The 16,606-nt window shown below is 36.8% G+C and overlaps 1 protein-coding gene and 1 long non-coding RNA gene across 5 annotated transcripts; one reads left to right on the forward strand and one right to left on the reverse strand.

Annotated features, from left to right (window-relative positions):
• Positions 1–725: 725 nt before the first annotated feature.
• On the reverse strand, positions 726–16,145 carry LOC111340887 (apoptosis regulator R1). Of its 4 annotated transcripts, none has more exons than XM_022947807.2 (3): positions 16,029–16,145; positions 4,662–5,297; positions 726–2,528 (listed from the first exon to the last, which is right to left on the reverse strand). In XM_022947807.2, exons 2-3 carry the CDS (start codon positions 5,178–5,180, stop codon positions 2,412–2,414), a joined length of 636 nt encoding a protein of 211 aa, XP_022803542.1. In that variant the 5' UTR covers positions 5,181–5,297; positions 16,029–16,145; the 3' UTR covers positions 726–2,411. The 4 variants fall into 4 exon arrangements, with proteins under 4 accessions (XP_022803542.1, XP_022803541.1, XP_088616717.1 ...); XM_022947806.2 differs by lacking the exon at positions 16,029–16,145 and adding an exon at positions 14,266–14,402; XM_088760591.1 differs by lacking the exon at positions 16,029–16,145 and adding an exon at positions 13,103–13,125.
• Positions 5,716–7,631, forward strand: LOC111340888 (uncharacterized). Its single transcript, XR_002695792.2, has 2 exons — positions 5,716–6,721; positions 7,080–7,631. It is a non-coding gene; the product is annotated as an uncharacterized LOC111340888 (long non-coding RNA).
• Positions 16,146–16,606: the final 461 nt, after the last annotated feature.

Raw genomic sequence — 16,606 nt, forward strand, 5'->3', positions numbered from 1 at the left:
GATAAAGGGCAACAACGGAAAGAAAATGGTTTTTGAAGTCTTAATGTGACATTTTAGCACATCATGTGATGGCACTGCTTAAAATGGGGACCAAGACTCAATTTCCCTGCCTCATCCTGCAAAACTGTCAAAGATCTACCTCATATCTGTGGCAGCCATGATAGAAAACCCTGAGGAAAACCTTACCTTGCTTTGATGCAAGATTAGGCCTTTCATTATTTTTAAGAATCTCTTTTTTTTTCCCACACGTTCCTGTCAAAGTCTTCCTATTTCAGTTTAACCTTACATTCCAATACGTTTGTCCATGCTGCACAAATAATGTACAATGAATCAAAGAATGAAATAAGCTGGGTAAAGACCTTAAAGAACTAAACAATGCTAAAGCCTTGAAAATGAAAGTTATAAACAATTTACTTAGTAAACAGAATAGTGATATGAATTTTTTATAATACGATATTTTAATGTTTTAATTATTATTAATTTTTAGTATATACACATAAGTATTTTTCTTTTTAATAGGTTTTTAAATTATATGCATCAAATTATTATTACTTTCACTTCTGTTAATTTTATCTATTGATTAGATTACTTTATAGAGGGGTCATCAGTTGTACCTAACCTGTTACGTGTTACCCTCTTAAAATAAAGTCATGATCTTATCTATAATATGATTGGATGGGGCAGGTGGGTAATGGGAATATACACACAAAACCGCTGCATAAATATCACGTGATAATTCTTTTATTTTCCTTTCTCAAGAACAACCCTCACACAGGCGGTTGCTTAAATTGTTCTCAACATTATAATTTCTTTTCAAAGTCCACACGGTCCCAAGCATGCAAAACACACTGACCAAGCATGCAAAGTAATGTGGACAACAAGTGTTATCATAGAATGATGCAGCAGAAAGGCACTGTAAAATGAAAGAAGGCTCTTCCAGTTGACTAGGAAACCTATGATCTCCTACAGAGGGCTTAACAAGCCTTACCGACCAGTTTTTTTATTGTTACCTGGCCTCATCAGAGACTTAGTACATCTTTCAATAACAAAGAACTTTCTGTTCTGATCCAAGATGTAATAATCACTATATAAATGAGATCATAGGAGTCCTATACAAAGTTTGGCCTTTTTCATTTCAGCACATTTCAAGTCTCTACTACAATGCATAAACGTCTGGAGCAAAAGATTCTTAAGCATAACATGATCACACAATCAAGCACAACTTCGATTTTGCAACAATTTTCAGGTTGTTTAACACTTGGATTAAAAAGCAATGGACTCCAGGCAAAGTCCCATCAGTAACAGTAACAGCATGAATAATTACAAGAAACTTCAGCAGCATTCTATGAGCTATAACTTTTGCCCCATTGATCTCAGCTTGTAAGCAGCAAATGTCCCTGGTAGATGCCAGCAGCTTTTAGAGCATGTATAAATTGAAACACAAGTCCAAGGACAAAACATGTAACATTTTGGAAGAAGGCGTATATGTAGGAAGGGGAAAGCTTGAGCAACTGTTATATGTTTTCTTACCAATCCATCACACAGTTTGCTCATTGGTTTGGAATAACATAGAATAACATAGAATCCTTTTCGACACGTACTTCAGTGCATCATATGATCTCCTCTTGTTCTGCCTTTCTGAATACAATACCAAGCATGATGGTAGGGCGGGCTCATCAAAGACACAGTGTAATGTTCTGGTATGGGACATTTTTAAGGCTGGGCTCTCTTCTCTGATTACTTTCATGTAGGAGAGTAAGGTTAACAAACCAACAAAGAAACATCCTAAATGGATTTTTCGGCAAATATTGCAAACTAAGTTTTCAACATGAAAAGCTACTTCCAATGTTTCTAGTCATTGCTCAAAAGCCTAACTTAAACTAATGAGCTTAATACAAAGAACTCATCTGCAATTTAAGCAATACTTGCTTGTTCTGTACCACTACTTTTTCAACCCAGCAGGAAGTAAGCTGCACATGTTTCGTAAGAGACATGCATGTCTTGTATCTACATTGTGACTGATCAAAAAAACTGTACTAAAGGGGTTTAATTTATATCAACTACCAAATTGAAGACACCATATTTACATGTAACTATACACATGTACAACGATGATAATTTTTTTAAGAACAATTAACGTAAACATTTGTAATGGATTCTTAAAGTTAATGAAAGTGGTTGGACTGCAAGCCATAGCAATAGGAGTGACTTAGATGTAATGTTCCTCATAACAAAAATACCAAAAGTAGAGATCAAAATTCAGTTCTAAAATGTATTCTGATTGACAAGAGGACGATGATTTGTAACCTGGGATAAAGGTTTAAAAAACAAGTCCTTCAAATTTGTCCCAATGCAGATACAAAGAATGTGTCTTAGGCAGGCAAGTGCTCAAAAGAATGGGGAAATTAGTTTTACTTGTTCAAAGCTAGCAGAGTTAACCCTGCAGCACAGATGCTTCCGACAGTGAATAAGCTCTTCCACATGGTTTGTGATTGTGAAGAGTCAGAGAAGTGAGCAACAAAGCCATCCTGCAAAAAAAAAAAAAAAAAAAAATTAAATAAAACATTACATTTAATCATCAAACTACTTCTGACAACAGATATAATTAGGCCAGATCTAAAAAAAAGCACATGAACTTATTCATAGTCAAAACAGAACTCATCAAGAAAAGAGAGAACTTGCATGTAAGTAAAACTATTTAATGAAAAATAAACATTGCCTTTCTTGTCAAACGGATAATACATGAAAACTAGTTATAGCGTATGCGTTCTCAGCACTATGACAAACTCATGACAGTACAGCCAGCAGTTTATGATAATATTTAGTAATATTTACAAGGGTAACAACCAAACGGAGAGAAAGGAACTCTGTCCCAGAAATCCAAAATTGGAATAAAAGCAATTTGTAAGTTCAAGGCCGTGATGACAACTGCAAAGTTTGTTACAGTGACCATGATGTGGGATCAATGTACTGGACCCTCAAAAAGGTGAACAATCCTTCAATTACAAATATAAATAAAAAAACCAGAGCTCCTTTGCAAGGACATTCACAACACCACTAGGAAAAGCATAGGCAAAAGAGACAAAACATACCTTTACTAATAAACGAGTGTGATCAAATAATAAAATAGCAGTTGAAAAAAATAACAGAGAGAAAAATAATATAGTACACCAGCCAGAAATATTGTGGACACCTTGAAAAAGGTTTAAAATATAGAAACAAATGGGTGGGTAAATATCACCTGACAGGGGAGCAGAGTCCCAAAAGTAGTCTCGGTCTCTTTGGCCATTTTTGGCCACTCTAGGAATAACGTGACATTTCCAGTTGGCCACTTTTGGCCACTCTAGTAGTGAAAGGGTTAAATCATAATTTTGAAGACATCATGTCTAGTGCAATTATCAACAAGTCTGTCAGATGTGTACCACAGAGATACATGTAAGCAAAAACAAAAGTAGTTTAGGATGACTTTTGCTTGTCATTCTGATCCTCCAAGATGAGCTGTGTTGAGACTGATATTTGTCAGTTGGGGGTAAAGAGAGAAAAAAAAAAAAAAAAAACTTTGAATAAAAAAAAGTGAGAGCTTTAATCCTAAGAAAATATGAGATATTGGAAAGATATCACAATCTCATTTAAGACTTACAAAATAAAGTGAGAAATAAAATCACAACCCATGAAGAGAGATAAAGCATTATGAATTTGGAGGAGAATTTACAAAACATCTACATAAATTATGCAAAATAACAAAATTTAATTGGGAACTTAAAAAAAAAGTTTACTAGCCAGTATCAAAATACAGAACTACAGCAAATGATATTACCCTGTTTTTAAAAAAAATTATTGATTAGAACACTGCTGAAAAATTAGGATTTTTTACTGTTTTGAAATTGAAAATGACCATTCTAAAAAGCAAAAGAACACCAGTCCTCACGAGGAAGACAAAGTAAATTCTGTTGTTTAATATTTATTTATGGTTCCATTTTGTTTTTTTCATGTAATAAAGTTCAGTTTTAAGCATCTACATATTATGTAACCAGAAATTCAGAATTTCAAATATCTTTACTACAGTTTCGGAGAGAGATAAAAAAATCCAAACCCTGGGGCAATATAATGCATTGTGTAGAAACGCCATAACTGCTAAACAGAATTTTTTTTTTCCGAATAAAAAATACTTCAACCAAAGATCTTTCACTGCATTTAACTTAAAAACTTGTTTCGCTTCAAATGATCCCATCAAACAAAGATCTCAAACTGCCCACGAAAACAGAAACATTGTTTATGTCGAGAAAGCTGAGAATCCATACCGATCTGAAATAGTATCCTGCTGTTGGAAGGGAATTATTCATTTCACTTGTTTACTTTACCCAAGCTCTGAAAATTTTGTCCGGGCAGAAATTTTCATGTAGAATTTGCATTAAAATACTTCATGTCAGCATATCGAGACATTAGAGTAAACGAAACATCGACGAAATAAATGAATATCTCACTCATAATCAATGTAAATATAGACTGGAGACTGAAATTTGCATTCAGCAAATTACTACAAGCTAAGGCGTACAGCTGGTAGGTAAGATAAAGAGAAAAATACCAAAAAATAGTTTAAAATAATATAAAATAAAAAAAAAAGGTCAATTAATTTGAAAAAATTTAGAGTCACGACTTACCCAGCCTCCGTTTTCTTTAATCCATGTCAATAAGTTCTCCGCAATAAATGTGGCAGTCCATTCCACGATCTTCTGAACCATTTCTGGCCGTTGCGTTTCCACGAAATGGTGGGCCACGACGCCTCCGAACGCATACAAAGCCACTATTCGGCCCCAATTCGTTTCTTCTTGGAAAATCTCTTTTGCCACACAGACAAACGTACGATGCGCAGAGGCCGGTGTTATATCCAACTTTGTACACACTGATTCGAACAAATCAGGGTACTTTGCCTCCGTATCGGTTGCCAGTTTTCGTAGAGTACTCGTTGATGCGTTGGTTGATTGAGGAGGAATAAGGAAATGTCGATGTAAACCTTGGAGTTTGTTCTGTTCAAATTTGCTCCTTAATCGGAAGGAAATATAGTCCTGAGTCAGTGATAAAGCTTTTTCGATGATAATTTTGTCACAACTTGACATTTCAGAGGTATTGGGCGTAAAAGAAAGGTCCTCGTTGTTCAGCGCAGCTGTCGCTCCGGCCATCTTGAAAAATCGTAGCTAAGGGAAGTGAAAGTAGTCGCAAGCAAAGTGTTGCCTTAGCCCAGCGGTGTTTTTCCGTTCTTCAAAGAATTTTTGATCGAGGTAGATGTAATCCTCACCCTGAAAGAAGAAGAAAACATTTCACTGAACACCGTAAACGGTCGCGTATTTCAACGCTGACGCACTACGTCCGTGAAGTGAATCACAACCAACTGCTCCCGTACAAAAGAAAGAAAACTACCTCTCACAGAAGTCAGACTATGTTAAAAACACATCGTTTCGCACTTGAAACAGCAATTGGTAAAGCAAAAGCAGAACAGGGTTAGAAAGGAGAAGCAAGCCTTGGCGCGGAAGCACTAAAAAAAACTAACACCATCAATCGAGCCTTGCAGTGGCAAAGAATAGTAGCCAAAGAGGAATTTTTCTCTGATGTGCCGCGCGCCATTTGATTGGTCGATTTAACGATTAGTGATTTTTGATTGGCTGTCTTCTAACGACCTGTCATTTGCTTATCCGAGTCATCTTCCGACTATTTTCATCACCGATGAGGTCACTCACGGATATACAGCAGCAGAAGTGACAAATGGCGGAGAAATATGTATTGTTCCCTACGCAATGATTATTAAAAGCTAAAAAGTAAAGGTAAATGCTCTCCTTTAAAGCGTGAATTTCACGGAAATACCTAACAAAGAAATTATCTAAATTGCTGATTGAGATTCACAGACATAACGAATCGAAACAGGAACAGAAAACTGCTTACTTCATCAAAAATAAATATGCCTAATAAAGGAAACGATTATCATTGACGCTGTTAAAGGGAAAGAAAAAAATGGCTCTTGGCCCATGTCGCGCAGTAGAGAATAAATTTTTATGAAAAATAGCTTATTATGGAAAACTTGGAAAAAATGGAAAACATCATCACACTGATGCGAACTTATGCAAATGTTGTTTAGAGGTGAGATGACTCCATCTATAAATTATTAAAGACAATAGCCTTGGTTGAAGCTTAAGGAAACGTGGTTTCGGTGTGCTCTTGTTTTGAAACTAGAACCGCAATTTCTTGCACGTGGACATCGGATTACACATTAAAAGAACAACTGTTATTGGTTGTAAAACAAAGGACACAACACGCGCGCGACCTATTGTTTTCAAAACAATTAAACAACTGACAACTTCCTGAAGTCCGCCAATCAAAAATCACAAAAATATTGCAACATATATTATTTTGGCAAGACATCAAAAAAATTGGTGAATATATTTATACGCAGTTTAATATTTTTTTCGCGGGAACTTTTTTTAGCAGTACAGTGTAAGCGGCCAACAAATTCGTTGAGAAGATCGGTCGTCCAGCGATCGATCTTGCCATGAATTTTACCCCTCCTTGAGGAAGGTTTTAATACAACACTGAAAGCAATTATCGGCGCGAGTGACCTTAACTCTGGCCGTTTTTCTTTGTCGAGCAAGTTACATTCGAGGTTGAAATTTCAAGCAACAAGTTGTTGGCTCGCGGAGCGAGCATTCAAGAATCATTGTCAATCGATTTGGTAAGTTGCATCCTGAGCGCTTTCTCCGATCAAATTCTGAATTTCGACCCATTTTTCCAAGTCTCATCTGAGATGTCGATATCCATAAACAAGCCATCTGCTTTCGAAGTTTTTTTATTTTGATATCCCGAATAGGAAATGAGTTGTCAAGCGGGTCTTTCTTCACAGCCAAAATATATATACAAACAAGCGCAATGCGGTGATATGCCGGGGTGCGATGGACCCAGAAGCCGTTAATTTCAATTTCATTTCCCAACAGCCCACAAAAGAACAAAGTCGGGCTAATGATCTTTCGCCTCTTGACTAAAATAATTTCGAACTCGACCCGTCTGACAATATTTATACCATCTGTTCTTAGATCATTCTGGGGGACTCCAGAAGCGCTGACCATGGATCGAAGCAAGCATGGGTCTGTACACACAAAGTCTCAAGAAAACGAAGTTTGTGATTCATGTGAATTGAGTTCAGCAGATAAGGAGATGTGCAAAGCGATCGGAAGGATTTTGGCAAGAATTGGAGACAGAGTGAACTCTTCACAGATGCTATCGAACGGACGTGGCCTTTACGTGAACTGTCGCAATGGTCATCGTTTAGATGATGATACGAGACCCTGGCCTGGAGTAAATAAACTTCCGTAAACAGCGGAAAAATTTTATCGATCAATTACTTTTGAAAGGTCTATTTCCACGCTAAAATAATTGTACATATTGTATGCAGATTCGTTATGTTATAGATGTCCTGCATATACGTACTTGAGAGAATCATCTAGAACTGCTCGCTTTGTAATTTGCGGCACCAATTTTTATCGTTAGAGCAACTGTTTGAAAGGAAAACCCAGTCTTCGAGAAGCATGTAAATAGTTTTTGATAAAAGCAGAACGAGATAAATAAAATCAGCTGATGAATAGCAATATTTTGGTACTTAGTAACCATGGTAGCTTATTGTTCTCGATTCGCTAACACGCTTCACACAATGGCGTTGAAACACCGAAAACAACAGTGACACTGCACAATCGTTCTTCGTGTGTTGAGCAATGAATGAACCATTGTTTAAAGGCAAAAATCATCCCGCATGCACAGTTGCACGCTTGGATTTTTCCAGAGGAACGAGCTGGTGTTAACAGCCTTGTGTGCGCACAATTTTCAAAGGGCGCGTTGTAAAGTCTGTAAAGGGCAAGGTGACTTCGAAGCCGCCCTTCGTCATGTGTACTCGACATTATTTTTGCGACTTTTTCTGGGCATTTGTAATCAATGCACTGTGACTGATTTGATAATGATCTTTTGGCTGCCCTTAGACAAGGCGATCTTTGTTTTCAAATTTTTAGCTGATTTGCTCACGACGATGAAATTGTTTATAGAATGGGACTTGACTTGAACGTTTAGTCGCTGTTGGGGGCATGGAAGGGATTTTTTATTCTATTTTAGCGTGATTTTCGCTGATTATGAAATGTTATAACATCGTTTTTCATCAATCAAATTTTCAACTCATCGCTTAGGTGATTTCTTAAGATAATATCTCTGTCTAAAACGGGTTTTGTTTTACCTACTTTTTTTATTATTACGTAACAGTAGTAGAAAGACTTTCTTTGCGAGGCCGTCAATTTTTGTCTGGTCACAACTTCTAGTAAACAACTCGTCTCGTGATTGATTACGGAAAATCGAATATCATGGGAAAGTCTTCGGTGACAAATGTTTCAAGAATTTTTTTCTCACACACTTTGACCCCATAGCTTCGTCAAAGTAAAGTCCATTCGATGTTTTTTCTTGTATACACCCACACAAAATAGAAATTTGCTCTTCGTAATTTCGTGTTTTTCTTGGACGTTAAAGAAAGACAAAAAAAAAATATCCGCTTGGTAAAGAATACCAAGATCGTGTCGCTGTGATGATAGTGGACCCCCACAAGTTTATGATATATATAATAATAATATGGCGTCTCTATTTCTTAATACACTGTAAACATGCCAAGCAAACACCTCCGACAGGGTCACTCAAAACGCGTGTTTATGCTTGTTTGACATGCGCAATGAATGGGCGTCAAAAGCGGGCGAGAAATTTTCGAGAGTAGAGTCTAGGCACAACTGTGACAAGGTGGCAGATTTTTTTGTCTTCGAAGATTTTATAGCTAGATTGGTTGGCGGAAAATGAAAATAAAGACGAAGGTGGAAGTTTGACAATGCGTCATTCTAAATGTTTGAGTTGTGATAACCGCGAAGGGAATTAAAGCATGTTTTCGATTGTCTGAAAAATCAATTAATTCGCGCTCTTAATCTGTCTCATCTTGATCTAAAGATGCATTGGTAAAATTTTATTTCGTTTTTTTTTTTTTTTTTTTTAATCATTGTTATTTTTTCAAACAGGTTTAGTTCGGATACAAGAAGTCGCTGTTTTGCTATAATTTATTAGCCAATTTATAAAAGTGTACTTAATCATTTCACTTTAACTATGTAAAATTTTGTTTCCCAAGTTTCTGCCACGTGTTTCAGCATTTCTGCACACATGAAATGTGACATATCATCGACACGCCTTATGACCTCGTCAAATGAAGTCTTTTTTTTTTTTCTGTATCTATTTGCAATAATGATCAGGAACGATCGCTGCATGAAAACAAAATCTCCTGTGTTAATTTCTTTGTCTGTGTTGCTTCCCTGCCTGAGAGAGAAATTAACGTTTCCCACAAGCGACTGCAGATTAAAGCGGCTATCCCCGGGGCCTCGTAAAAGAGGCCTTGGCGAAACGCAAACACGAGAAGCCTGCTCACATTCTAAACAGACGGCTGTGAAAAGATCATTCAACTGCCGATTCTTTTTAAGTTTAAATGCCTGAGGAAATTTCAGTAAAGTCATTGATTTTCATGTTTGATTTGCTTAACGTAATAAATACATTTAATTTTCTTCGCTCCGCGTCCTGAAATCTATTTTCAGATCGAATTTAAGCGGCATGATTCAACCGTGTAATTAGATCTTCTGAGATTACAGTTATGGAAAAATTTTCATCCAAGCGTAATTGCTTTACGTGTTACGTAACACTTGAGAGCCAAATATCAGAATTTGTCGCTGATCGACCCGTAAGCGAAATGTTCGATCATCAAATTTTTTCCGTTTTCCTAAGCAATTTTCAGAATCAAACAGATGTTGTTGTGACTGGCCATGGTAAAAAAAAAATACGCGGGAATTGAATGTCTGATCGACAGATAACGATATGTTGTGAATGCTTTTTTGTACATGCCTCGACTTCGTCCATCTTTTAGAAAGGTGCACGCAAGAGAGATTCAATTTCGCAAAAAACGTTCAAAAGTAAAGGTCTGCATTATAAACAGTTAATCTCAAAATTGATATAACGGAATTCAATATTCCGAAAGAGTGGTTTCCAATGACACTGATAAAAATCATATTTTAACAAAAAGAAACTGTGAAAAGTTTGACATGTTGTTGTAACAAGATAATTATGCAGTAAATTGACGTTGGCGTTGATTAAATTTAAAGAATTATAAATCAGGGTATTAAATATTATTCGGGGTTATTTTTCGCGAGAATTAGGCCCCTTAAAAATAAGTAACTATACTATACAAGGCATAGGCCCAATGAGTTCTCTGTGACTCAGAAATAAAGCATCAGAGCGTAAAATCCGAAGGTCTGAGTTTGCAATCCTCGTTAGAAATGGTTTTTTTTTTTTTTTGTTGGTCCTATGCTCATGAAAAAACTAAACATAGGGCGGAACCATGTTTGCAAACCCTCGTGCTCGCTGGGAAAATCTGCGTAAGGTATGTGGAAACAAGGCCCAGGGCATATTCACTCCCCGCCGACCTCGTTGCGTCATAAAATGGAGAGAAACTCTTGTCGACCCTTCCCATGATACCATGGGACCTTCATCATGACGTCATTTCTCCCCAGTCTGTTATCGGCCCCTTGAACAGAAACTTAATAGAGATGAGAACGAATCTGCGAAGGGGCCAATCACAAATCTCCTGTATACGAGACGTAAAGATCTACAGGACGTTTCCTCTGCGCATGTCTATTGAGGGATGGAAAAAGGACTAGCTCGCAGCTAAAATCTCATCATCAGCTGTAACTTCTTTCTCCATTGTTCAATCATGTCAACTATCAATTAAAGAAACCGTATTTTTCTCAGCTGACTGGATAATTTTTGGCTAGCTTCCACCCGCCATTAGCTCTATCCGGTCCATTTTTCCGCTTTGATTAAAAACGATCTCTCTCCGGATTTCAGAAGTAAATTAAATAGAAAACTCGGACCAAAAAGACAAACACAATTTCGGCGGCATAGATGACAATTTCTATTCCATCTGATCTTCTTTAAATTTTGATTGGTACCAAACAAAATACAAATGAAGCATTTTTTTCAAGTAGGCCAGTCGGTGGTTACATAATTACTTTTGTGTTATTTTTAAACAATTGTATTGTTATATAACTGATAAGCTGTTACTTAATGGCATTAATAGACTTAACCGCGTGATGCGTGGTGAAGCACGGGTGATCATGCGATAAAAAAAAAAAAAAAAAAAAAGTTCCCGTGATAGGCGAATAGTTGCCAAGAGGCGGCAAATACTTTAAATCAGGAAAACAATATTGTAATTCTGCTCTGTAATATAACTTTTCTGAAACGACTTAGGACTAAAAAAGGTAAACAACTATTTTACAAAAGGATGTCATGTAGGAAAATTGGCCTGAGAAAAATGATAATTGATTATAATATTTAAAAAAGGAACCCAACTCGCCAAGGTAGTTTTCAGTAGGGTCCACGATAATTAATCAAACGCTTAGTTGCTTATGTAATGAAATAAATAAATATGAATGAAAAGTAATCATGTGCCTAATAAATAAAAAGAGCCAAAATCGTACAAGATGGCAGTAAATAGAATATCATATCAGAAGTGACTTAAAATCAGTTAAAATCTTTTTTAAAAACTTTCAGTTTTGCTTCAGTAATAGACACAGAAGAGTTTGTTCTTTTCAAGTCAATTGGAAGGCTGTTCTTGTACTTTGGCGGCTGATATACAAGATCAACAAGGTCGCCAATCTCGCTTTGAAAAATCCCCGAGCATTTCGATGTAATCTAAATCAAGGTGCTTCATGCTTTGCACATCTTTTAAATTTAGACAAGATTTTGTTTTGAAATTCGCCATTTTTAACCCGCGTTGTATTTTCCATTCCAATTCGTGTATATTCTTTCTTGAATTATTTTTGCTTCGCTTGTGTTTTTACATTTACCAGTGGAACTGTGACTTTTTGGTCTTCAATTGGAAGATGAAATTACATTACTCAGTGGTGGAGGTGGGGGGAGGGGGGAGGGGATGAGGTGCCCCCCCTGATATGGTTGATGGCCTGTAGTCTTTACTCTTTACACCCTAACATCAGTATGCATATTCTCCATACTGTTCTCTATACATTTCCTATGGTATTAAAAAAGTGAATTCGATTTTAAAAAAAAACCAAGAGCTTCTACAGTTAGCGATGAAAGATTTGCTTCAATTGTGATACTTGAAAGAGAAATGAAATGTTAGTCACTATTAAAGATTAAACGATTAAATGCAGTTTCACTGTTTTCACTTCTTTTTAGAGGGGGACAGTCTTTCCGGACCGGAAGCCTTTAAGTCTAATTTAAACAATGTCGATGCGCAGTTCGAATACGTAGCAATGACAGCTATTGAAAAACGAACTCCAAAAATTTTGTTTTATGTCCCACAGTTAACAATATTTGTCTCATGAGGATAGAAAAAAAAACCACTAAACTTCTGAAGAGTGCCCCCCCAGATTTTGTCTCCAAATGACTCCAAATACATTTCCTCGTGGCTGATTGCATCTGAAAGACACGAGACTTTTTCGTGTGTTCAGCAAAACGAGGCGAAGTGCACGCCTAATTCAGATAGTAATTTTTCCGACGTAAATGATCGTGAGGTTAATTTTTTACTGAAGTCTGTTCTGTGCACAGTTTCGTTTGATTAAGAACACGAAAATTCCATTGGCCGGACTGAGAACATTCTTTTGGTCACAGAACGAAATCTTTTTGCTAAAAAAGAAGAGCTATTTTAGTTAGCACTTGATAATGATCTGAGCCAAAGGAGTAGTTCATTTTTCAAACGTTTGACAATCGCTGATTTGTTATTTGCGCCTTACCTGAAAGTCCAAAGCAGTTGGCCGAAAGAGGGCGACTTTCTCTCAACAAAAAGATGCTATATTATAGCGGAAAAATACCTTTTATAAACTTCCTTTGGCTGACCGAGAACGTTCTTGCGGTCACGGAAAGAAATCTCTTGATATTTTGCTACAATCAGCTAATTCAGTTAGCACCTGGAAATCATTGAAGCCAAAAAAAAGGTTTTTTCAAAAACTCGACAATCTTCGATTTGTAATTTGCGTCTTACCTAAAAATCCAACGCAGTTAACGAAAAGAAGGCGACGTTTTCTCGAAGAACAAGCTGCTGTGTGATTGCGGAAAAAAATCCTTTAAAACTACTTAGCAGAGGAGCAAGAACTCTGTATTTATCATCTTACTACAAATTTGGAGTCGAAAGTTCAACTTTGTTTTGACATCTAAGAATGTTTGCACAATCAAAACTTGACTTGAGAGGTTAACAATACATAAGGCATGAGACAAAGTTCGACAAATTTATCCCGTCTCGTTGAACATCACGTTTCTCGTCAGCTTTTTCATTATGTAAGGGTCTTAGTCTTGCCAAAACATCTCAGGGTCGTTTTGGCTTTCGGTAATTCTAAGTTTCAAAATACTTCACTTGGCAGGTAAAAAGGATCAATGTTAAATGACAAATTACAATCTTTTTCCTAACGACGCTATGGGAGAAAAGTACATTTGGATTAAGTCGTGGGAAAATGCTTCATTCAGCTATTTTAAGATGTTACTATGACGTACGAAAATCGAAAAGAACAAAAAGCAAAAGATGTTTGATGTTTTTAACACACTTGAAAAGATTTTCAACGTACATTCATTTTAAAAATTGAAGTTTAAGTTTGGAACGCTCTGAAGCCGTTTGAATTGTTCGTCTCCAAGAAGTCAGCACCCGCTGTCAATTTAACAAGATTCAAGATATAAACATGTGACTTCTTTAAGAAACAACTCAGTAAATGCGTAACTAAAGGAATGAAAAAACCGCAAAAGAAAGAAAACATTCGAACTCCAAAAATTGGTGTCTTTTTATATTATTCAAAAACATTTGGTACACATTCAGAAACATTTTCTTTTTTCCTAAAATGCGTCAAGAACACTTTTTTTCAACGGCTTGCGTTTTTCTATCCCTAAGCATGTCATGGAATCGATCAAGGTGAAAACAGGACATCACGTCTTAATTCGTTTTTGCTGAAACATTCACGAGAAAATAAAAAAATTTCTAGGCATTCGTGGCAGCTACGTGAAGCCACCAAGCTTTATGAATCACTTAGATCACATTCAGTTTTCAGATCAGTCTAAAAACACGTGATAATAAGTCTATTCACTTAAGTTAAGGCTGTCTACAGTTCAATGGAAAAAAATCCCTCTCCATACATACAATACAATGACATTATTAAATACCTTTTGATGCCGCAGTCAGTTTCAAATCAAGTCAAGCACATATCACAAGCGTTCGCCTTTGTGAAAGATTAGTCCGCCCTGTGCGCTTGTTTTGGAGAAATACGCACTGTAGGTTTCACTCGTGAATTTTGTCAAACTAAGCACAGATGAACAGAGGGGCTATCATATATCTTACCATTTTGAGATCTGAGGGTCACGGGTCGAAAATAGATCCCAAAACTCGACCTTTTGCCCGCTATACCTTTAAGTTTCCGGTTTTCTTAGAGAGTTAATTCAAAATGATGAAAAGCTTTGTCTGAATTACTATTTTCAAATAAAAATACTGACCTGTTTTGCAAGACGAATGCCCAACAAAAATGTTTCGCACTTCTACACAGCCGCTTTTCATGCGATCAAGGTTTTTTTGACCGAAAGATCTAGAAACGCGTAAATGTAATGAGATCAGTTCACGCCTTACTGAGATTGTAAACTTTGATCTTCGATGACGACTAAGGAACAGCCTCTCTCACTGGCAAAACAGTTGTGGAATAAAAACAGAACAAAATTACAACAAAAATAAAAAATAGAATAAAAAGAAGTGTGACCTTGAATAACAACGAAATAATTTATTTCGGCGATCTACGACGAGTACTAAGTTTTAACCTTTTGGTTTCATTTGTAACAGGAAAGTCGGAAGCACTGGATCTGCGTTTTGTAATCGACTTCTTGGAATTCTGCCTAAACCAGTGGACAGCGGAAGGAGTAATGATTAGCATGCGCCTCAGTGACGAGAAATTTGAAACCTTGGATACGATCCAAATCATGAAAGTATGGCATCATGACAAAAAGATATTGAATTGTGATGGGGTTTCTAACGTCTATTTCACGGCTTTTTGGCTGAATTTGGCGACAGATGACCTCAATTTTTTAAACATTTTCAATCTGTAAGAGTTTTTCCGCCTTCAACATTCTCGCTTCCTTTGACTTTTTCCTCTTTCGTGTTTGTCCCGCTGCATTGAACAGTATCTTAATCTAGTGTGATTTATTTTCGAAGCAGAAGAAAATAATTACTAAAAATATATAAAAGTCGAAGGTACTTCAAGTGCCAAGGTTGAAACTAAGATTGTGTCCAAGTTTTTTTCTACTTCAATTCAAATGGTTGTATACGCATCTTAATTGTCACTTAACCAAATGTAATGAACTAACACCCACGGAAATTCGTGTCAAATTATGCTCGGATGTCGGCATATAACGTTTGTTCTTTAGACATACGGTCGAAAGATTGTAGGGTCACCTGATCACATGATGATCGCATGTGATCTTCTCCATCACGGCATACGCAGTCTCTCTGCGACGTCGAAATCCACTCTTTCTTAAATAATCGGAATTTTTGTATCTCAGCCGGTGGGATTGGAAAAACCTATACAGACTAAACAGGAAATGGTTTGCGAAGGAATCTTCATTCGTACAGCTCTTTAAGGCAGTAAACACGGATGGGAACAATAAAAAGTTTAGTTAAGTTGTATAAGAGAGAGAAAAACTACAAAGATCGTTTTGCAGACATGCTAACGATCGATGTTTTTGGTTATAGAAAGTATTCATGCTTTTTGTTGGCTGGCAAGTGCTGTTTAAATAAATAAATTAATGTGTTTAACTTATCAATAAAAACATTGTCGTTTCGTGTATTTGTTCAGGGCAGCTATCACGCAGTTCTTTAAAATCATTTCAGTAAATAAAAAAGGTCATAACATTCCAAACGAGCTAACAGACCACGTTCTACCAACCTTTTGTTTTTTTTCTTTCTCCAGCTGTTTGCGAAGCGAACAAGGAGGGTCTTCGCTCTTCCCTCGAACTTCTGCAAACTTAATATTCAGGAAGTTTCAAGCTATAAAAATTTCCTTGGTCATCCGCTTCAAGCTGACCTTGATGACAATTGGCTGGAATTTAGGCTACCATGGTAATAACTTGTTGTTGATATGACGTCAGCAAAAGCGCTCGTGCACGTGCGCGTGGGCTCGAAAAAATTACAAGTCAAGGCGCTCGCAAGACTGAGAGCATTAAGAGAAACGTAATCTTCAAAATGACAAACGTTGTCGAAATCGGTAACGGAAGCCCTAAAGAAATCAAGCAAAATTACCATCACAAAACGGAAACGCGGTAAACTCTCTGATCCACAATGCCGGAATTGACCTCTTAACAACAACTGAAAACGTCGCGCACGCAAAAATCGTGTGTGTAACAAATACTTTCGATGTGTTGCAATTCTGAGAAATCTCAAAGCGCGCTCGCGCCACACGCGCGTCACTCAAGTTCTTCTCTGTCCATTTGACAACAGTAATACACTTGACCGTACGAGATAGTT

The sequence above is a fragment of the Stylophora pistillata genome, chromosome 5 (assembly GCF_964205215.1).
Source record: "Stylophora pistillata chromosome 5, jaStyPist1.2, whole genome shotgun sequence".
Classification (NCBI taxonomy): domain Eukaryota; kingdom Metazoa; phylum Cnidaria; class Anthozoa; order Scleractinia; family Pocilloporidae; genus Stylophora; species Stylophora pistillata.

Bases quoted from the DNA above. Each gene is read 5' to 3' on its own strand.
- LOC111340887 (XM_022947807.2), bottom strand. From the start codon at position 5,180: ATGGCCGGAGCGACAGCTGCGCTGAACAACGAGGACCTTTCTTTTACG. The intron at 2,529-4,661 runs GTAAGTCGTGAC...TTTTTTTTGCAG, and splicing joins TTAAAGAAAACGGAGGCTGG to GATGGCTTTGTTGCTCACTT.